General features: G+C 46.4%; 1 protein-coding gene across 3 annotated transcripts in view; it reads right to left on the bottom strand.

The window, feature by feature from the left end:
- Window positions 1–23,214, bottom strand: part of SEC23B (SEC23 homolog B, COPII coat complex component) — a 39,497-nt gene that overhangs the window by 10,712 nt on the left and 5,571 nt on the right. For all 3 annotated transcript variants that reach the window (XM_030872443.2, XM_030872444.2, XM_060285515.1), the window contains 14 exons: window positions 21,526–21,612; window positions 19,931–20,167; window positions 19,722–19,807; window positions 18,441–18,585; window positions 17,864–18,022; window positions 17,386–17,501; window positions 15,235–15,358; window positions 14,157–14,237; window positions 9,432–9,521; window positions 8,602–8,708; window positions 7,293–7,446; window positions 4,376–4,453; window positions 1,565–1,726; window positions 641–727 (listed from right to left, as the gene is read on the bottom strand). In XM_030872443.2, coding sequence (XP_030728303.1) covers window positions 641–727; window positions 1,565–1,726; window positions 4,376–4,453; window positions 7,293–7,446; window positions 8,602–8,708; window positions 9,432–9,521; window positions 14,157–14,237; window positions 15,235–15,358; window positions 17,386–17,501; window positions 17,864–18,022; window positions 18,441–18,585; window positions 19,722–19,807; window positions 19,931–20,167; window positions 21,526–21,612 — 1,713 coding nt within the window. The remainder of the gene's footprint in view (window positions 1–640; window positions 728–1,564; window positions 1,727–4,375; window positions 4,454–7,292; window positions 7,447–8,601; window positions 8,709–9,431; window positions 9,522–14,156; window positions 14,238–15,234; window positions 15,359–17,385; window positions 17,502–17,863; window positions 18,023–18,440; window positions 18,586–19,721; window positions 19,808–19,930; window positions 20,168–21,525; window positions 21,613–23,214) is intronic.

Below are 23,214 nucleotides of genomic sequence, written 5' to 3'. Positions count from 1 at the left end.
AGGGTATTCTGCTAAGTGAAATAAGTCAGACAAAGACAAATACTGTATGATATCACTTACATGTGGAATCTGAAAAATATAACTAGTGATGTAACAAAAAACAAGCAGACTCACAGGTATAGAGAACAAACGAGTGGTCTGTGGAGTGGGGGGCAGTGTATATACAGGTGGGGGAGTGGGAGGTACAAACTACTGGCTCAAGGATGTGTTGTACAACATGAGAAAAGTAACCTTTAAAAAGTGTATAGGACTTCCCTGGTGGCGCAGTGGTTGAGAGTCAGCCTGCTGATGCAGGGGACACGGGCTTGTGCCCCAGTCCGGGAAGATCCCACATGCCGCGGAGCGGCTGGGCCCGTGATCCATGGCCGCTGAGCCTGCGCGTCCGGAGCCTGTGCTCCGCAACGGGAGAGGCCACAGCAGTGAGAGGCCCGCGCACCGCAAAAATAAATAAATAAATAAATAAATATACAAATACCACCTTTTTCCCGGGTCCCGAAAAGAAATTTTATTCACTAGCATAAAAGCCACTATACTCATTATAATAAACTGGGTTTTCTAAGCCCAAATTCTTTTTTCAAATGTCATAAAATTAGTAAATTAGTAAAAAATGATAGTAAGAAAGAAATTAACTTCATCTTACCTCACCAAGATAAATGACAATTTGGAAGAATGTGTCCATCAGCAAAATTCTGTCAGCTAGAATGCTGCTACTGTCCAAGAGCACAGGCTGAAGCAAAAGGGAGAGATGGCATGGGTCTTCCCTCGGTGTCCACACGGCCACCCGCCAACCCCACACCCAGCCGGGAGGGTCTCATCTTCGTGCCAAATTCCCACATTCTGCTCCCTGACTAGGCAGTTCTAGATTCCAACTTTGTAGAAAACACAGGCTCCAAATAATCCCTCATCAACTAGGAAGTGAGATGAATGTTATTATCTTTCGCTCTAGGAACCAGAAATAATTCCAAATTTTCTCAGTTTTGTGCTAGAAATATATTCTATCAGAGACACATTTCTCTCAAATCTACTGCTGTAGATGACAGAGAACTCCAATGCCTGCATGAAAAAGAACATCCTTTAATACAAATTTTAAAGTTTCCTACAAAATACATTTGACTATGACTTTTATTTCAATAAGAAAAGTAACTTAAACTTACATTCATTAAGCAAAATTTGAAAATTTCTACTCAAGAACAACAAATATTGAAATTTTGGTTTATTTCCTTATAGTTTTTAATTCTTACAGGCTTTAAAAAAGTCATAATTTAGAAAAGTTTCTACTTTTTTATTTAACATAAGGATTTATTTTATTATGTTACATAAACTTTGTGAATATTTCTTAGATTACTTAATTTTCCTGCTATTGAACATTTAAATTGTTTTCTAATTATACACATCCTATGACTTTTTCCTATGCACATTTTTTTAATACTCAGAAATAATGTTAAATTACTATAAAGACTCAAAGTTTTCTTTTTTACAGTTTGGCTCTAAGAGTAAACGTGCTAGAAAAAAGTCTGTATTAGGTGATTCCAACTGTGGGAGAAGCACTCACAGTGGCCCTTACCTCTGGCGGCCCGTGGAAGGAATAGGAGTAGAGGATGGGCTGGATCATGATGAGCGACTGGGTTAGGTCCTGTCGGGCAAAGTGGTGTCGATAATACGACGACTCATCAGGGCTGTTGTTGAAGACTTGAAGAAACGGAGACCTCCTCAGATGGAACATGAACTGCATTTACAGAGAAAAAGACAAATGCACACAGCTGTCACCTTCCTAGACACCCAGAGAGCAGACCTGCCCCCGCCCTGGAAACAGGAGAACCCAGCCCTTAGGAACAAGGCCTCTGGGTTCAATGAACCAGAGTGGAATGGCAGCCCCGGGGGCCAGGGAGGAGGGAGGGGAGAGCTGCTGTTTAATGGTACAGAGTTCAGTTTCATGAGATGAGAAAGTTCTCGAGATTCCCTGCTCAACAATCAGACATACGTAACACTACACCACACTGCACACTTAAACGGTTAAGGTGGTCAATTTTATGTTATCGGGTTTTCACTACACTTAGAAATAAACATAATTTTTAGAAAAAGAGGAGGCCCTCTGGGCATGTCAAAGCTTCTGCATGAAAGAGGCACTGCTTTCTGGAGTCACCGGGCCAGGTCGCAGAGCAGAGTTTCTGCTCTGAAGAGGTCACAGTCCAGTGCGGAAAAGGCGCATTCAGGGCCCCAGCGCAGGAAAGTCCTGGCATGATGGGGTGGGGGTGGAGGTGCAGCAGGAGCATCCCCAAAGCCACTGGGGCCTAAAAGACGTGCGAGAAGAAGTCAGAGGCAGCGGAGGGACGCCAGGCACAGTGACAGCACAGGAGAGGGCAGAGTGCTGAGACAGAGGCAGAGCGCTGGGAGTGAGGAGCTCAAGGGAGAAAAGGCCAGGAGTCACCACTGCAGACAGAGATGCATTCCTTCCAGCCCCCAAGGAGCAGGGGGGGAGAGCAGCTGTTAGCTCACGCTAAAAAGCTGCCAGAAGATGAAAATGACCTGCCTTGAGAAGTACAAAGCTTCCTGAGAGGGACTTCCCTGGTGGCACAGTGGTTAAGAATCCGCCTGCCAATGCAGGGGACACAGGTTGATCCCTGGTCCAGGAAGATCCCACATGCTGCAGAGCAACTAAGCCCGTGCTCCACAACTACTGAGCCCGCGCGCCTAGAGCCTGTGCTCCACAACAAGAGAAGCCACTGTAATGAGAAGCCCGCGCACCGCAACGAAGAGTAACCCCCGCTCGCCGCAACTAGAGAAAGCCCGTGTACAGCTCTGAAGACCCAACGCAGACAAAAATAAAACAAACAAAGCTTCCTGAGAAGCTTTTAAATATAATGAATTGTAGGTTCCTAAATTATGACCCAGGCTGATACTCGGCACATCCTACGTACAGGGCACAGAGCGCTGGACAAGAATGATCGAGTCCCCCTGACAAGCCACGAGGAAAGCTCTCTTACCACCCCTAGTTCACAGGCAAGGAGACTGAGGGGCTGGCAACTTGCCCAACACCCCTCGCCACTGAGCGGTAGGGCCAGCCTCTGCTCCAGGCTGCCTGGCTCTGGACCTCTATGCTAGACGCTTCAACAGAAAGAATCTAAGAAATCATCTAAATTTGGTGGTTTTCAAACTGCCCTCCGAGCCTTAGCGGATCCTTGGGGCCCAGGGGTGCGGGTCACCACGTCTGTCTGCTCTCTGTGCTGGCTGTTGAGAGGCTCCTCTTGAAGAAAAGATTCCCCGGCTTTAGAAAGACTGCATGCCACTTCCCAGACCAACTCCATCCTTCTGAAGAGGTTCGGGACCTCATCCAAGACCGGCAGCAACACAGCCAGCAATGGAACCCGGTTCAGCCCTGACCCTGGCCGGGCCCGGCCTCTTTCCACAGCACTGTCCAGCCTCAACTGCTCGGGCACAGGACAGACAGGCACACGGCGGGGACTGCAGAGCCCTACTCTGGGCTGAGCGTCCAGTGAGGAGACCTCTGAAGCCCCCCTCCCTTAGCCCTGAGTCCAAGCTGTACAAGTTCATGACTGAGGCCTGCGTCCACTTGCCAAATCGAGTATTCAAAAAGGTAATACCTGATGGAGTACCAAAGTCCTAACAAGTTCACTTAAGATTGAGAGTTTGCTTCTTCCTACTTATTCCTCATTAAGGCATCCTTGAGGGAGGAGGGGAAAAAGGTTGAGTCTGCCTCCAGTTCTGGGGAAGCTGCGCCTGTGAGGGCCCCGACCCGCACACCCCAGGCCCAGCTGCGGAGCTGGCTCCTGGCCGCCAAGCCAAACGGGTGCCTGGCCCGCGGCGGACCCGGGGTCAGCCAGCCTCACCCCTGAAGCGGAGCTGAGCCCCAGCTGCCACACTTACAGACGAGGGTAGAGGCTCAGAAAAGGCAGCACCCAGACCCCCGGCTGTGGTGCCTCGCTCCACCACCCCCTCCCGGCTCTGAACGGTTCCACACACCTGGTCCCCGTCATGCACGGGTCTTCACAGTCACGACGCAACACAGCCACTACAGACACGTCAACAACGTCTACCATGGTAACTGCGGTCTCATTTTGCTGCGTTCATGTTCACGGGTGACCGTCCACCCAGAACTTCTACAAATCAGAGGTCGTGTTGTGGCCTCAAAGCAACAATCCTGTTTTGCCTTCTCCCCAAAGTCTGTGCACCTGCTCTCTGCGTGTCACCTGCGTCTTCCGTGGGGCTCAGGCACTGTCTGGCCTTGAACTGAACGACCTCATCACCTCCAAATGGAGTCTCAAAACACACAGAGTCCTGACTTGACCCTGAGAGCAGCGAGTTTTATTTCTATCACTTTCTTCTTTAGTTATTTTAAAAAACATGTATTACTTACCTGAGGATATAGAGAGAAGGAATCTGATAACCTAAAAGATGCGGGGTCTTCTTTGGTATATTGTCCAAACTTCTGACACTATTGAGAGAAAATAGAAAAAAAAAACACAAAAAACCTAAGTGAGTGTCACCTGAGAACTCCCTGGAGTAGGAGGGCCATGCCCCACTCTCAGCTCCGCCCCTGCCTGCCCGAGTTCCAGCCCAGCCCCCCCCAACACCCAGGGGATGTTAAATGCAGATCTGGGGGCAGAGGTGCTGAAGGCCCCACGTTCTAAGCAGCTTCCAGGTGATGCCGGCTGAGGCTGCTCCAACAGCGAGGGGCTAGAGAAGCCTTCTCAGGTGCCTGTTCCATAAGAAAATCCTCCAGGACTCTGACATCCTAGCAGTTACAGACAGGCCTAATGTTCTATTATTCTACAACTTCATTTTCTTCCTCCTCTCACAGGCAAATCTCTGAACATTTTCTCTTCCTGCCTTTATTTCCTCTTCATGTCATACTTCATTTCACCAGGGAGGCAGATGCCCACCATCTAAAGAGAGCTCATCTCTGGGAGTGACCCTCTTCCGACCGCATCCTTGCACAGACCTCACCTTCCTCAACTCCCTGCCACCATGAGCCATGGGACTCCCCGAACCTCCTGACCCCTCCTTCAGCCGCTGCAGCAGTGCCTTCCTACATCCTGTCACCTCTCCGACTGATTTTCTTTGCCTCATCCGACAGCCCTACCTCCTCCTGACGACAGTGGGTTCCTCCGAGGTTAGTTCCTGGCCCTCTGCTCCCATCCTCCTTGCCTTGGCTACACACGACATGACGGCCAGGCCACAGTCACCCAAATCCCTCCCCCACATGCAGTGCTGACTTCCGACCCGAGCTCCTGTCAGGACCTATCCTAACTACAGGGTGGCTTTCCTTGGACATGCAAGTTCACATTCAAAATAAATTAAACTAGTACATTAGAAAAGGGGATTTCCCTCCCTCCCCCCTCACAGCTGCTCTCCTTTCCTGTTTCCCACTGCTCCATCATTCTTGCAGTTGCCCACACTTAAAACTTGAGTTAGCGTTGATGTTTTTCTTTTTTTCTTTTTTCCGGTACGCGGGTCTCTCTCACTGTTGTGGCCTCTCCCGTTGCAGAACACAGGCTCCGGACGCGCAGGCTCAGCGGCCATGGCTCACGGGCCCAGCCGCTCCACGGCATGTGGGATCTTCCCAGACCGGGTCACGAACCCGTGTCCCCTGCATCGGCAGGTGGACTCTCAACCACTGCGCCACCAGGGAAGCCCAATGTTTTTCATTTTTGATTCCACGTATAGTTCGACCAAGTTTGGTCAATTCTTCTCTCGGCACACAGCCTGATTCCAAAGCTTCTCTCCCCTCCAACTGTACCACCGCCACCTTGGTCTCAGCTCCCTGGAGCCGGTGAAATCCTCCGCTGGCCTCCGTAACAGCAGCCCTTTCGCCCTCCGATTTACCTTATACAGGGACGGTGAATGCAGTGTGAACACAGCGTCATGCTGCTCTCAAGTCCCCGCCTAAGAACCACACTTAACCCTTCCCCTCTAACACCCAGGCAGAGACTTCACTTTACAGTCAAGGCACTGCTCAAGCAACCTGCACCTGCACTGCTGCTCCCCCACCGTAGTCACTGGTCACCTGTGACAGCGGTCTCTCCAGGGTCCCCAGCATGAACTGAATGCCCAGCTCCACCCCACAGGCTTGTGGGTGCTGGGTCCTCCACCTGGCAAGCCTTGCCTTCTACTCCCTTTAAAAAGACTTGACTCAAGGCTCACTTCCCACCAGAAGCCTTCGCCAACCACTTGGACTCTCTGCTCAATTTCAAATTACGTTTGCAATGCTGACATTCCCTGAAAAAATGATTCTGTGGGACAGCAAGGGCACACATAGGGCTAAACAAAGTTAAATAAGTTTTGTTACTGTGCTTTTCAGGACCTTTGATCACTAACACGTGCTGTGAATTTACAAACTGTAAGATCATAAGGTATCTCAATTATTGATTTATTGCTTCGTGTCTCCAAACTTACCCTTTTCGCCGGCTGTGAGATGGATCTGGGGCCCTTAAATATTTTTCCCCTGCCAGGGCACTACGTTAGGCTTGGTCAGCGGATGGTTGCAGCGTCTTCACGCAGCACTGGCGCCTGCAGCCCCCCAGCCCCGTGCGCCCCTACTGAGACGCCTCCTGGTGAACGGTTTTCTCGGTGCCACAGAGGGTGAATTTCTACTAAGTTCCTCCAGCAGGCACCACGGCAACGTCTCTGCTCTAAGAGACCCAACGAGCCATGGCCCTGCCCCACATGGGGCTCCATCAGCCCTGGGAGGATGCGGGTCTTACTGGGGTGCTCTACCTCAGCCTGGAAGTAGCACCCCTCAGATATACTATCCTGTATCCTTCAGACTTCTCTTTACCTCTTACTAGCCAATCCCTCATTATTCTAATCCCCTGTTGTGACACTAATTCTTTATATAACACTCCCCCCGTTTAAACTACCGCGTGGCTTCTCTCTCCTGATTAGACCCAGAATGACACATCAGGCTTCTCCTCACAGTCACTGGGCCATGGACCCCTACTTCCCCCCAAACCCTCCAAGATCTAGAGGGAAAACAGAGAACCACAGGATACACAGGGACTCATCTAAGTCAACCCACACACACTCAGATTTGTACCATTACCTAAACGGCCTGTGTGTGGTGTTTCTTCCCAACTGTAACATGAGCCCTTGGGGGAGATGCATATTTAACACTTCTTTTACATCATTCTCAGAACGCCTGGTGTTTGGCATGAGGTAAGCCACTGATAAAATTCTTATTTACTGGCTGTATAAAATAATAGGTTTAAACAACAGTTTTCTCAAAAGTAGACCAGAGACCAAGATTGAACGTAGTGCCACTGTCCCCAGCTTACCAGTCGGATGAGCTGTCGGTCCAGCCACCGGAGCACATCCGGCCCCTCCTCCGACTCCGCTCGGAACACTCCCAGCCGCGCCATCAGGACCGCTGCAGCCTCCTGGTCAAATGCTGCTTCGATGTGTTTGAGCTGACTCTGTGCATCTGCCCAACTGACCATCCCAGAGTGAGTGCTGTGCTTGCATGCGGGAGAGGCCTGAGAGCCAGCTCTCCAATAAGACACAGACATGGATACATGACAAAGGTGTGTGTGTGTGTGTGTGTGTGTGTGTGCGCGCGCGCGCGCACACATAATCTGTTCCTGTATTTTTACACACACACACACACACACACACACACACACACAGAGTGGAATATTACTCAGCCATGAAAAAGAATGCAATTCTGCCGTTTGCAACAACATGAATGGACATGGAGAATATTATGCTTAGTGAAATAAGTCAGACAGAGAAAGACAAGTACTAAATACTCTGTGTTACCACTTATATGTGGAATCTAAAAAATGAAACAAACGAATATAACAAAACAGAAACAGACTCACAAATATAGAGAACAAATTAGTGGTTACCAGAGGGGAGAGGGAAGGGGAGAGGGGCATAAGAGGTAAAAACTACTACATATAAAATAAATAAGTTAAAAGAATATACTGTACAGCATAGAGAATATAGCCAACATTTTGTAATAACTTTAAATGGAGTATAAACTATAAAAGTTTCAAACCACTATATGATACACCTAAAACTAATATAATATTGTAAATCAACTATACTTCCAAAAAACTTTTTTTTCAAAATAAAATAAAATAAAATAAAATGAATGAGGTAGAGGCTTTTATGCACTGACATGGAAGGTGTCCTTGACACATTCTTGCGAAAATCTTATGAATATCTTCACATAAGCCATCATGTATATAATATACACACGTCTATAACTGCATAGAAATGGGATTGTGAAGTTACATGTCACATGTCAGTACAGTGATAGCATTTTACCTCTGGGGAGAGTGGGAGAAACCCATTCTTTACATACTTATGTGCTGCCTGAATCTTTTATAAGGAGGGTATATTTATGGGTCACTTATTTCATAAATAATGAAAAATGACTTTTAATGAACTTATTCCTACTGAAAGGAGAGTCTTCTAAGCCGGCAGTGCCTTCTCCTCGTCCTGCTCTGATCAAATGAGCCAGTGAGGGCTGGTGAGAACCATTCACTCAGCGGAATCACAGAGATAAACTACTAGATGTTAGACTCTCTCTCCATAGCAAAAAGCCAGAGGTTCAGCGGAGAGGAAGCCGGGGCCACTCACTTGCGGGCGATGGTAGTCACGCGGATGCGCCGCTGGGTGCTGGAGTGCTGATAGTGCGTGACGAACTGGATGGCGCCGCGGCCCCCCTGCGGGATCGGGGCGTTGTGCTGCAGGATGAGAGGCCAGCACCCATTACTGTCACCACATGACCCCACACAAGCGGTCACAGAGCCTGTGCACTCGTCCTAAGACAACTGACGTGGCGGTGACCGCAAGATTCTTGATGCGTTCTGAATGGTCCACTTAAATTCGGGGCATTTCACTGTTTGCAACTTTTACCTCAAAAAAGAGAACCATATGGAAATAAATACTGAACGTGAGTTGATATACACGTTGAAGGGTTTAGGGATGAAAGACACTGGTGACTGCAATTTGCTTCGAAATGCATCCAAACACAATGAATTGGGGAATGGCTAGATGTGTAACAAATCAAACAGAGCAAAATGTTAGTTAGAGAACCTGAGTGGTTGATACTTGGGTATTCACTGTACAAATCCTACTTATCATTCTATACATTTGAATTTTAAAAAATAAAATACTGGGGAAAAACTGACACACTCAAAAATTCACCAACATTATGATGGCTGGCAAAAGCCATTCCTCTTCTGATGACCTTATCAGTTCAACAACAAATTGACAAAAGCAGTTTGCTGTCTGACTCTGACCATACCCTGGAAGGAATAAAAAAGATGATGTCAGACTAAGATCAGGCTAAACACAAGCCCAAAGTAGCATCACTTTGTGGAGAAAGAAACCGGAGGCCACCAGTCTGTAACAAATCAGAAAACACAACATTGAGACGCAACTATTCATGAAAAAATGCAGCCCACCTGATTGACTACTTCAAAGTAGATGCCGAGCGTAGACGTGGGATCCAGGCCACAGATTTTCCACTGACTCGTGCCACCAACACCAAGCTCCTAGGGGAGAGAAGAGGGATTAAAAAGAAATGAAACAAAAAAGATGCTCCTGTGATTACCTGCTGATGAAAAGCACTGACTCTGAGAAGGGCAGGTCCCTTAGAATATCTCATTCCAAATGAAAATTTAAATTTCGGGACTTCCCTGGTGTTCCTGTGGGTAGGACTCTGCACTTTCACTGCAGGGGGCGCAGGTCCCATCCCTGGTCGGGGAACTAAGATCCCGCATGCCACGCAGTGCGGCCAAAAAAAGAAAAAAAAAATTTTTTTTTAAATTTCACTGAAAAAAGTACAATTACAGACCAGAATAAAGTTTAACATTTATTACAGTACTTTACAATTAGGCTTTTTATACGGGCACTCTGGTCAGTTTTCATTACGTCGTTGAGCTTTATCTACACACACACACACACACACACACACACACACACACACACACACACACTACATAACACTGATGTCAACTGAGAGAATCAGGTCAGGGATGGGGATGAAGTAAATACTTGAAAAGAAAAAGAATTACCTGCTTAGCTTGAAAGATTTATGTACTTCTTCCACCATTATTAGAACAAGAAATAATTACAGAACTTTAGCTGTTAAATATTAATTTTTAACCCAATTCCTTTATGCAAAAGCTACATATAAATTCTTGGTAAGACAACTGAGATTTTAATCATGTGAAGGCTGCTTTGTGTTGACTAGTTGAATGACTCCCAGCAATAAATAAGAAGTTCACTTGGGCTTCCCTGGTGGTGCAGTGGTTGGGAGTCCGCCTGCCGATGCAGGGGACACGGGTTCATGCCCCGGTCCTGGAAGATCCCACATGCCGTGGAGCGGCTGAGCCCGTGAGCCATGGCCACTGAGCCTGCGCATCTGGAGCCTGTGCTCCGCCAACGGGAGAGGCCACAGCAGTGAGAGGCCCGCGTACCGCCAAAAAAAAAAAAAAAGTTCACTAAAACATGAAGGGTATCACTGTTTTAAGCATGACATCTAGAAGAAAAGTCTGCAGGTGTCAAATACCTAGAACCATTAACCAAGAAGATCACTAGACTCTGAAACATACATTTGATCATTCTGGAGACAGCAAATACTATACATTTTAACACCTCATTATAATAAGGGACACCATCCTTAGAAAGTAACACAATCATGCATCACAGAGTCACGATACATACCTCTTCTGTTACTCTGAATCCACCCAAACTGTACAGTGTCAGCTGAGTACAGCTGACACCAGTCCGGTCTCTCTACAAAGCCATGCCAGGAGCCCATGTCCCTGGCCACAGAACCAGCAATCTCAGGAAGGTGATGGTCAGAGGGGAAAGGGAAGAGTCACAGCTCTACAGTGCAGGCTGGGGAGGACACCCTGCGTTTCACAAGTCTTTCCCAAGCAAGATCGTGAGACGAATGGATTCCTAGGTGTTCACCTTCCCTTTCAGGGCCTTTTCTAAAAGAGGCACATAACATCTGCTGGACAGTCGAAGGCTGCACCCACAGACAATGGCAAGGAAGTAAAAGGAGCCTGTCTGCCCCTCTTTCTTGCCTTGCTAATCCCTTCTCTCAAATCTCTCTCCACACCTTTTGACTCCATTTTTAATATGAAACCTGTTAAAATTTCAAATCAAGGGGATTCAGAGCATGTCACCCAAAATATGCCAGGCTGGCATAAAGATTATTTTAAGCTGTAGGTAATTATTAAAAAGAAGACATAAGGGGCTTCCCTGGTGGCGCAGTGGTTGGGAGTCCGTCTGCCGATGCAGGGGACACGGGTTCATGCCCCGGTCCGGGAAGATCCCACATGCCACGGAGCGGCTGGGCCCGTGAGCCATGGCCGCTGAGCCTGCGCGTCCGGAGCCTGTGCTCCGCAACGGGAGAGGCCACAACAGTGAGAGGCCTGCGTACCGTAAAAAAAAAAAAAAGAAAGAAAGAAAAAGGCAGACGTAAGAAAACTCTCTATCCTCCTCCTACCAGGAAGTCAGGAGCTTCTTAACCATCAAAGACAACGCTAGATGCTTATCAGTCCAGAGGCAGCACCAGAAGAATATATGTAACAACTCTTGGTAAAACAACCTTCCTTTCCCATCCGTCTCCCCCATCTGTCTACTCTTCCACAATTTGCCACCCCTAGAAGATCAAGGTCCCTTTCCTTTGTCTTGTCACTTACCTACACATTTATTGTAAAAGAACATTTATTGTTAAGATGCAACTAATCCCAAGGTCTAACTCCCTCTGAGTGACTCATCACTGAGTATGTACGTGCTGTGTTATGTGTGTGATGCACACATTAATAAACTTGTTTGTTTTTCTCCTGTTAAGCTGTGTTTCGTCAGTCTAATTTGCAGGGTCCCAGCCAATGAAACTAAGATGGGTAGAGGAAAAAGAAAAATTTCCCTCCCCTATAGCACCAACCCTCAAGCATGGCCACAAACCCTCCAGAGTCCCACAAGCATTGTATTCTCTCACTAATACACAAATTCCTTATGTAAGCATCTACCCTGCCTTGATCAGAAGAACTGTAAATATGGAATTAGGAAATCACCAGTTTATTGTGATTCAAATACACTGATTCAGGATAATCAATGGATAACCTAAAACCAGAAGGTGAAAGGCTACGGGCAAACAAGATACTCATGTTGTGCTACAATCTTGTTCAACAGATCTCCTGCTAATGGCAAAAAGGAAACGGGCCCCTGTAATTGAAGGACAGTCATCACCTCACCACAACTCAGCATGAGGTACACAGATCACTCAGGAAGCATGGGGGACAGAAAGGTTTAACCCGAATCTAATCATTCATCTAACCTCCACTTCACAGCAAATACAGCGAGGACAGAAAACAAGTCAGACGAGGAAACAAACATACGGAGACACTCAATTACAGAAGACTCCTGGCACTTGGCACTGTCTCTTCAATAGACCAACATCATCAAACAAAACAAAACAAGCAAATAAGCCTAAATAAAATGACAGGAAGACCATCCTACATTTTAAAAGACTAAGGATATGTATTATCAAATACAATAGTGGTTAGAGAGGAAAAACAGCTGCAAACGACATCTGGAGAGAAATTAGGGAAAGAATATGACTATATGTTAGATGATATTAGGAAATCATTGTTTTCTAAGGTTTGAGAATAACGTAGAAGACCCTTGTCTTCAGAAGATGCACACTGCAACAGTGACAGACTAAGTGTCAAGACGACTGCAACTTGCTTTCAAAGGCAAAATATTGATGTGATAAAAGAATATGGCAAACAGATGAAATCAGGTAGATAATACAAATGTGGCCAAAACGAGGACAGAGGAATTATGACAAAATGTCAACGATTCCCGACTCTATGTGGTGGGGATACAGACTCATTACGCTCTTCTCAAAACTTCCCTGTGTGTCTGAAAACTGTACTTTCCTCCCCTTTGCCTCCTCCACCCCCCATCCAAAAATTTCACAGCTGAAACCTACTGGATCCTGGAACAGCTGTACTAAGTTATAATACCTTCTTAGGCACATATTAAGTCTGTGGAGAATATGCTGGAACAGGGCAGCCTCCCAAAGCCCTGCCGAGAAACAAGAGTACATGTCCCTGGGCACATGGGGGTAACGAGGGACTCGCCACAGGGGCCTGAGCAACAACCTGCCTCACCCGGAGGGTTACAGGAATATCCTCTCAAACCGCCTGCCTCTGGTAACTTCAATAAAAACTTACTCTAAGTAGTCACTAACGAGTGTGCATTGCTGATGAGGACAAAACTTCAATGGGAAAGGTGAAACCCAGTGTGGGCGTCCTGGGTACTGTTCTAAGTGCCTCACCTGGGCTGCTCGTGGAGTCCTCCCAACAGTGCTGTACAGTAGGTCCCATTACTGCCTTCATTTCCCAGACAGAGATGCTGGATCCCGGAGCCATGAAGCACCTCGTCAGGGCCACACCTGCATCCTGAGCCCACAACCGACTCTCCCACCCAGCCTCACGTTGAAGAGGACGGTGAGGGAAGGACGTGACTGTGACAACCCAGCCCAGACCCACCCTGGACAGGCCTCACTGGACCAAAAGTGTACTTGGCAGCTCAAGTGTCATCAGAGGAAGTGGGCCACCAGCAAGGCCATCTCCCCACCTAGTGAGAGCTGAACTTCGTTCCATGTACTCAAATCTGTCACTCAAGGAACACCGCTGTCTACATGCGCCACAGTGTCACCCACTGCCCAACCAGCTCAAAACGGTCTCTGCGAAGCGAGACAGAGGGAGCCCTTACAAGGGCAATAAGCACACGGGTCTGTCCCTGCAGGACTGTGCTGCACAGAATGCAACGCCTGGTAGCTCTCTGGCGCGGCCACCCAAGAAAGGGTAGTTGGGTGGGGAACATGGTCCCTACCTAGCTCCCCCGCTGTCATCGCTGACCCTAAGCAAGACACTTAACCTCTCTGAGCCTCAGCTTTCTCCTCTCTGACCGTTCAGACCAATGGATGGAAAGACAGAAATGACACTACCCCTCAGGGCTATGGGCGTCAGTGAGTTACCCCTCTCTCCTCATCACAGACACAAGCCAACAGGTGACACAATGCAAGGTCATCCAGCCCCGACACGTCTAAGGGGTCAATTCCCAGGCAAAGGAGGTGAGGGTGATAGAGGAGTTTTCCTTACGTTTTCTGACACACACGGTCCTTTCACGTTCAGAGACACACAAGGGCCTATGGCTCCGGCAACCTTCAGTTCCCGCGAGGTCTGAGGCAGAATTAGATAAGAGCAGACAGTTAACAATCACCAAGAACCACCCCCTCACAAAGGACACAACTAAAACGGCAGGGTTATTATTCCACCAAGGGAAAATCCTACAGGGATTCTAGCATGCAAAAGCTTGTATATGCTTCTCCAGGGCTGCTGTGAACTGACTAAAACTTTAATAAAACCCTCCTTTAGAAATAGAGCTATCTTTGTTCCAAAGATGCAGCAGCATGTTCTGCCTTCTCAACTCTGAAATTATCGCGCACATGGAAGACAGCAATTCTACCAATACGACATTCTCCTCCTGTGCCACAAACCTGTTGTAACTAGTTACAAATGTCAATCAGGGAATATGCTGTTTTGTGTTGCTTTAAAAATACTTAATTTATGAACTCCAACACAATGACGAGGCCAACATACTCAGACTTTTAAATCTGAATTCATTTCAGCAAAGTCCATCCTTCTCCATCTTTTTAAAAAAACCTCCAACATTTGACAATGTTGTTTAAAGTTTAACCTAGATGATTTAATGATTATTGCCAATTTGCAAAGTAATATTTGCCATCATATTTTCTAACGGCCCCTTTGAATGTTTTCTCAATGACTCAGAATCAAGCGTATAGAGCGATCAGTCCCTACGTGGAAAAACAAAAGCCAAACTCACAATGCTGCCCCATTTTAGAGCGCCCTGGCTAGTCTGCAGGCAGACGCTAAACACAAACCGGTGGCTGGGTGGGCACTTAGCCCACCACCTTTGTAAGGCCTGCTCTCCCTGCAGGGAGAGCAGACATCTCATGGTTTAAAACACTGATAAATATGCAGGTCATTCTTGAGAAGGAAAGGGACAGAATGAATATACTTTGTTGGGATTATTTTGCTAGGAACTTTTTAACTTATCTTTAGATGCCCGTGTCCTGAGGGTGAGGCTCCCCCAACTATGACTACTAAGTAAGTAAGAACACTATTCTTTCATTAAGGTTTTAGAAATCTATTCTACCTTTACTTCCAATGTAGCACCAAATGCCATTCGGAAATTGCCATTAAAATCTTTACTAAAAATTCTTTGGAATGTCTGCTTGAAGAGAGAAGTGTTGAAAGAATCTCCCATCACCATGTGGCCTCTAGGAAAGAAAAAAGGAAAAAGAAAGTGAACCTTTAGGATGACTCAAAGCCATTCAGATGCTTCCTGGGTATTTATGAACAATTATTTTAGAGAAGAAGAAAAAAGCAAGCATGTCCACAGAGGTGCTACTGATCACTTACTAATAATGGAAAACAGCCAGTTCAATTTGTACTCAAGAAAGACACTATTTTTAAAACATTAAACATAGAATTCTTTAGAACAGTGCTGTATCTTGATCACTGTGGTGGTGATACAAACCTATAGAGAGGATAACAATTTCAAAGAACTAGACGTGCACACAGATTTTTAAAAATGAGTGCATGTACAGCCTGGTGAGAGCCAAGTACGGTCCGTGATGTATCAATAGTTAACTGTGCTATACCAAGTCAGTTTCCTGGTTCTGACATGGTGCTATATTTATGTAAGATGCTACCACTGGGAGATGCTAGATGAAAAGTATGGACAGACTTCACTGTACTATTTTTGCAATTTCTTGTGAATCTGTTAACTGTTTCAAAAATTAAAAATTTAAAAAAATAAATGATGATATAATCTGGATAAGGTGTGACTAGTCCCAAGGAAACAAAGACTGTGATCTTCCTTGAAGATAATGGACCCCATAACACAGCCCAGGGTCACCTAGCCTTTGCTGGAAGTCATCACAAATGGTTGGCTCACTTCAAGCCATCAACTGAAACCTCTAAGTCTTTTTTTTTCAGTGTCACTGTTCACACATTTCCCCGATACTGTAGTTGTGCAACAGGTGATGTGCCCTAAATACTGTCACTCAGGGGTCAAAGGCCTCACTGAAAGTGTGAGGGAAGTGCTGGTCCCTCTCCAGAAGAGAGACACATACACGTGAACTCTGGTGTATAAGAAGCTCGGGGGTGTTCACAAACACATGGAAGTTTTCCTGTGATGTTTCACGACAAGAACTCCCGCAGGGCACTGGGGGGAGTCCAGCGTATTAAGTGAACTCAGCGGCACAGCCAGGCCAGCATCACTGGTCCTCTATCACCTCATGCGCCTGCTGGTCCCCAGGACAGCTGCAGATGACGAGGGTTCTACCCCGTCCCCTTTACTCAGTGAGGACCCGCAGCACCACCTGGGAGCTCCTTATAAATGCAGAACACCAGGCCCACCCACAGCTCTCTGCCACTGCTTTTCCAGCTGAGTGTGAACAAGACCCCAGGGGACTTGCACACAAATGCAGGTTCTCCAGACGCTGTCTGTGTTCAGGCATGCCTGGAGCACACACGGGCCGCACCAGTGCTTCTCAAACTCTGTTCCACGTCAGAAATGCTCGGGAACTTTAAATATGCTGATGCCCAGGCCAGGCACCATGCTAATTAAATCCGACTTTAGGAACAAGACCCAGACCAAAAGTAGTTTTGAATGTTCCCGGGTGATTCTGATGTTGCAGCACCTTCAGCCTAGTGGTGCCATAGGTGGTTCTCACCAGAATCCCCGGAGAGCTTGTTAAAACCCACCACCAGGCTGCATCCTCAGCCTCTGATTCAGGAGGTCTGGGGTGAGGCTCGAGCGTGCCCATGGGCCCCAAAGGCAGTTGGCTGGGCACCATCCCGCTTTGAAGACTTGGGCTCCCAGCCCGCCCTGCACTGCACCCTCCAGGCTGAGCGAGTACCGGCTGTCATGAGGTGCCGTTACTAAGCCAGGTGAGGGGGCTCCTAATTGCTCTAGCATTCAGCCTATTTCCCCCCTTCTCACAAGGAAGTGCTGAAGGCCACATACTCCATGCTTGCTTTCCTGCCTTGGTGTCTGCAACAACTCTAAGAAATTAAGTTACTCTGACACAACAAGTTCACAGTGAACCCTGACCTCCTTCTGATCACAGCTTCTTCCTCCAAGAGGCCCACAAACCCTCCCCAGGCACCGAAACTGCAGCCCAGAGCCACCTGAACGCTCATCTGAGCCAGCCTTGGCCATTCCCACGGTTCCATCACTCAAGTCTCATTCCATAGAATAAGTACTCTCACTTTTCCCAGGGGTTCACTGTCCACATACCCAGTAAGGTTTGTGCAGCACTTCATCTCCAGAAGTCCAGTCTGATCAAGGGCACAAGCGTAAATATCAACGCAGTGACCGTTTGCAGCAGCTCGGTTAGCAAGCATCTCATAGTGCTGCAAAGAGAGAAAAATTACCTTTATGGAACAGCAACATCACTCACTAGGCGTGCCTTACCGCACCAAAGGGATGTGATCAAAGAGAGGAATGTGGAGACAGTTTCTCTCATAACATCCAAATAAAATAAAACTGCAGTTTTCAGTCTCAAAACACTTTTAGCAGTTTTAGGGCCACCCACTCTAATCAAGGTCTCAGAACTGGGATAGATACTTGACATCAGCCGAGATCTGGAAGGTCATCTCAGCAAGAGGTACTCACTGACCACAAAGCATGGCCTCAGCAGAGCAGCTGTCACTCCAGGGCAACCCAAACCCCACCTGGGTGACCACACTTACAGCCTTGAGCCAGGAGCACCTACCTTGGTTGCCTTTTTCATGAAGCGGGCGTTGTCTTTCTCAATATCGTGCCAGGAACGAATAGGAACCTTTAGTTCATCTCCAACCACCATGCCAGGTCCTTGGGTAGGGGGACCCCCAATAAACAGCATAATCCTGGCTCCCGTGTTTGGAAAAGTGCCCTAAAGCAGTAAGTGGCAGCATTTTAGGAACATACAGCCCACCCCAAGCATGTTTCTCACAGAAATGCTCCAAATGTGAGTTGTCCTCAGCTGTCGTGACTACTGATGATACTGCAGCAAAACGCAGATGACGCTGCCGAGAAGCAGCTTCTCTCTTCCAACCTGAGGGTCTGGCGCACTTTTATTTCCTGTGATCCTGGTGCCCTAATGGCCTTGTGTTTCTCATGAAAACTTTTTGTATTTTCAAAACACCAAGGGCTCCTTCAGTGTGGATAATAATAATCACTGAACCACGTTCTGATAAATTAACACTGCCAGCTGACTGCGGTCACAGCTGATTTTTCAGACAAGGCCAACAAACACACCTTCTGTGAGAAAGCTTGTGTGGTCCGATAGGTCCCAGTAAATTCTGAGTTACCTCCAACAAGCTAACAGCAATGGACAAAGCAACACCAGTGGATCGCAACGGTCTCTTCCCCTGAGGTACGGGCCATGGGTCCCTCTGCAGCTCCCCAAGAAGATCAGTGAGGTTCATGTCGATCTTGTGAATGGGCTGCAGAAATCTGCATGATATTGAATGGACACGTCAAGCCTGATTTAATAAAGTACTCTGGTCTTCAGCCTGCATGACACATAGTTACTGCTCTTCAAAATAAGTATCAGAGTACAAAAAACGTGCAGTTTTTTTTTTTTCCTTCAAAGTTGTCTCTAACTACAGGGCTTCCCTGGTGGCGCAGTGGTTAAGAGTCCGCCTGCCGATGCAGGGGACACGGGTTCATGCCCCAGTCCGGGAGGATCCCACATGCCGCGGAGCAGCTGGGCCCGTGAGCCATGGCTGCTGAGCCTGCGCGTCCGGAACCTGTGCTCCGCAACGGGAGAGGCCACGACACTAAGAGGCCCACGTACAGCAAAAAAAAAAAAAAAAAAAAAAGTCTAACTACAAACACAAAAAACTCAAAGCAATTTTATTCAAGAATGTCATTTAAAGCCTAGTATATAGCAATCTGCATATGTAGCATGGAAAAAAAATCAATTTCAAATAGGAGCAAATCAGTTTAATTAAATTTTAAGCAGCAAAAAACCCTAAAGACATGCTAACATGAACTCAGTCCATGTAAGGTTCATGGACGTGGACAATCTTCATCGTTCTGAAGACTCCATTTGCGTTTCTCTTGAACCTTGGGAGTCATACAGGGAGGAACACCAGTTTCTTAGAGAAGAGGCTGTGCCAGGCATGTCAGCAAAGTATCTTATCATGTTTGCCAACTGCTAACCCAGCCTTGGGCAGCCCTAGGAGCACAGCGGGCCAATCTCAGGCTTGTTAGAGGACACCCAACAGAAGCCTTTTCAGTTTCCCCAGCTTTACTTAAGAATCAAAAAGGACAAGAGCCATGTATCTAATAAGAGGGGAATGACTGCGTACAGTGGTCTCAAAATCTCTGTGATGATACAAGTCTAACCAGGAAAAATATTTTGAGCAAATCTGCCCCACATGTATATGTGTGTGTATATATATATTTATATATTAACTTAGTTATAAATTTTAAACATACACTGACTTGTCATGTTTGTTATTAAACATTAAATATTGGTTAGCCTGAGTCTTTTTTTCCCCTCTAAAAATAAAAAACAAAAGCTCTCCTGCTGTCCCTCCCTCCCGCCCACAGCCGCCGCTGTGCATGTGCACATCCAAGCTCACCTGCTGGAAATGGAAGGGTGCTCCTGTGGCTGTGCTGGGCGCGCTGGGTGCACGGGCACGGCAGGCTTGGTCAGGCCCAGCATGTCCTACACAAACCAGAAAGACTCATTTCCCTTAACACTACAAGTGAATGACATTTTTTTCCCTTTTTCCTAAGGAATTTTTAAGAAACATCCCTGGTCCTGCTTGGGGACAAGCAAGGCACTAACCTGTATCTGCTTTGCAGTTAAATCCTTCGTCCCCCGGAAGACATAACTCTTGGAAATCCCCTCACAGCTGAGTTCATGGACCTGCACCATCCTCCCAAACGTGATCAAGCCCACCAGCGCATCTGGAGGAAGGAGACTCAGGGACATCTGCAGGGATTCCTTGAGTGCCTGGAGGTCGTCTTCTTCCAGGCATGTGTCCACCACGTAGAGAAAGATCAGAGGGGACTGAGCACCTCGCTTTATGCAAAGAAAAACAGCACAATGATCAGTATACAAATAGACATAACCAGCTCTTTTTAAAGCAAAACAAGGGAGTTCCCTGGCGATCCACTGGTTCGGACTCCACGCTTTCACTATCGGGGCCCAGGTTCAATCCCTGGTCGGAGATCTAAGATCCTCCAAGCCACATGGCTCAGCCAAAAAAAAGCAAAACAAGTTATGTAAGTAACAAGTCTTTATTTATACTGACTGTCAGGGATAAGAACATCGAAACAAACCTCTACTTACTTCATTAAACGACAAGTTTTATCAAAACAAACTAGACGTAAAGACTACTTTATATCCAACAATTTATTCCACATTTTTGAACGCCAGGCATTGTTCCAGGTCCTGCGATACATCAGCGAACCAAAAGGCCAGAGGTCCCTGCCTGCCTCAGGAGCTAACTTTCCGGAACAGAGAAAGGGGGAGGGATTGTGAAGGCCGGGCATGGGGGGGTGGGGGGTGGGGGGCAGGGAGGCTCCACCATTAAATGGGAGGTCAGGGCAGCCTTATTAAGAAAGTAACATTTGAGCAAAAACCTGGAGAAGAAGGAGGGAGCAATACAGATACAGGGGAGAAAGCTCTAGCCCGAGGAAAAGCCAGAGCAAAGGCCCAGAGGCACGTCTGTTCCCAGCATGCTTGAGCAAAGTCAAGGAGGCCCATTTGGCTGAACGAGGACCCTAAAAGAAGCTGAGGTCAGAGGGGTAAGACGGCCAGCTCACACAAAACTCTGAAGACTATTACTCCAGGTGAAAAGGGAGCCATTTTCGCCACTGGAGGTTTCTGAACACAGACCTAATGTGATGTTTTTAAAGGGTTACCCTGGCTGCTGGGTGAAGAATAAAATATAAGTGGGCAAGGGTAAAGTCAGGGCGAAGAGCTAAGAGACTGCCCCAATAATTCAAGTGAGAGGCGGGGGCTGGCCCAGGACAGGAGCTGTGGGGAGAAAGAAGTGGCTGGATTCTGGATCAACTGTAAATATCAACTGCAAGGGATTTCCTAACAGATTAGATATGGGATGTGAGAAAAAGAGAGACGTCAAGGATGAATCTAAGATTTCTAAGCTGAACAACTAGAAGATAGGGTACCATCAACTGAGACGGACAAGGCTGTGGAGGGCAGGTTTTGAACTGAATCAGTGCTACCTTTTTGGTAGCCTTCTATGGAGACGGGAAAACGATGCCATCACGTGCACACGTACCATGACCTAATGTTCAGGATCCTGTGGGCCTCACAGCTTTAAATCGTCCAGACAAGCAAGAGACACAGAAGACAAAGTATTTCAAAAGAAGCTCAATTTAACACTGCTCCTTAAATGCGCAGCAAACAATTACCTGTATCACGTACTCAACTGTAGAAAACTGGGGCATCAATTCAGCAGGCTGATTCACCTCAGATATGCCTGCATAAGCCGGAGGAAACTGAAGAGAAGAAAACAAAGCAATGCTTCATGAGGGCTGAAAGATACATTATGCCTTTTATTTTCCATTTATAAAAATAGTTAATGACCACATATTAATTCTGAAAGCACAAAATGTAGAACATGTTACTACAATACAAAAATCAGAATTTAAGAGACTTCCCTGGTGGTCCAGTGGGTAAGACTGTGTGCTCCCAATGCAGGGGGCCCAGGTTCAATCCCTGATCGGGGAACAAGATTCTGCACGCATGCCGCAACTAAAAGTTCTCATGCCGCAACTAAAGATCCTGCATTCTGCAACTAAGACCTGGGGCATCAATCAATCAATCAATCAATCAATCATTTTTTAATCAGAATTTAAAATCCATAACTGTTCTATATCTATATCACACTGAACTTTTCTTTAATGCAGTTTTAGGTTATCTTGTAACTTCTAAATCATTAAAACACACACTATTAAAAATAATTTCCAAATTGTTGCCCTGTAAATTAAGGGCTGAAATTTTAGCTGTCTCATCAATAATCTACATGGAAGAATAAAGCTTTTATTTGGGTTTACTACTCTAGTTGTTATCAATAAAGTAATACATGTTAATTGTAGAAAAACTGGCAAGTACAAGAAAAATATAAGATAAAAGATACAAACCCCCCGTGCTCCTATCACCCAGAGGCAGCTACTGTCAACATCTCGGTGTATTTCCTTCCACACTTTTTCTACCTTAAGCACAGCTGAGGTCACCTTATACACACAATTTTGCAACCTGCTTTTTGGTGCTTAACATAATGTCATAGGTGTTTTGTTTTTTCTCTATAAACATTTTAAATTTGTAGCTTGCACATTGATCTTTTTCCCCCAAACTTTAAAAATCGTGGTAAATTTTACCATCTTAATCTTTTTTCAGTGTACAGTTCAGTGGTTTTAAATACACTCATAATGTTGTGCACCCATTTCCACCATCCATCTCCAGAACTTTTTTCATCTTGCAAAACTGAAACTCTGAACCTGTTAAACAGTAACTCCCCATCACCCCCACCCAGCCCCTGGCAACCACCTCTCTACCTTCTCTTTCTATGAATTTGACCGCTCCAAGTACCTCATACAAGGGGGATCATACAGTATTTGTCTTTTGTGACTGGCTTATTTCACTCAGTAATATCATTAAGGTTCGATCACGTAGCATAAGTCAGAACACCTTGCATTTTAAGGCTATTAATATTGCATTGAACATACAGACCACATTTGCTTATCCATTCACCCGTCAGCAGACACTCAGATCAGTTGCTATGTTTTAGCTATTGTGAATAATACTGCTATGAACATGAGTGTGTAAGTATCTCTTCAAGACCCTGCTTTCAGTTCCTTTGGGTATATATCCAGAAGTGGGAATGCTGGACTATTTGGTTAACATCACTAATGAATAATACTGCTAGGAACATGAGTGTTTAAGTATCTCTTCCAGACCCCACTTTCAGTTCTTTTGGGTATATATCCAGAAGTGGGAATGCTGGACCATTTGGTAAACATCACTAATAATTAATGACGATGAGTATCTTTTTATGTGCTTAGTGGCCATCTGTCTATCGTCTTTGGAGAAATATCTAT

This window comes from Globicephala melas, chromosome 15 (genome assembly GCF_963455315.2).
Source record: "Globicephala melas chromosome 15, mGloMel1.2, whole genome shotgun sequence".
NCBI lineage: Eukaryota > Metazoa > Chordata > Mammalia > Artiodactyla > Delphinidae > Globicephala > Globicephala melas.
Note: the sequence above shows the minus strand (reverse complement) of the source record. Positions and strands in the feature narration are given on the sequence as shown.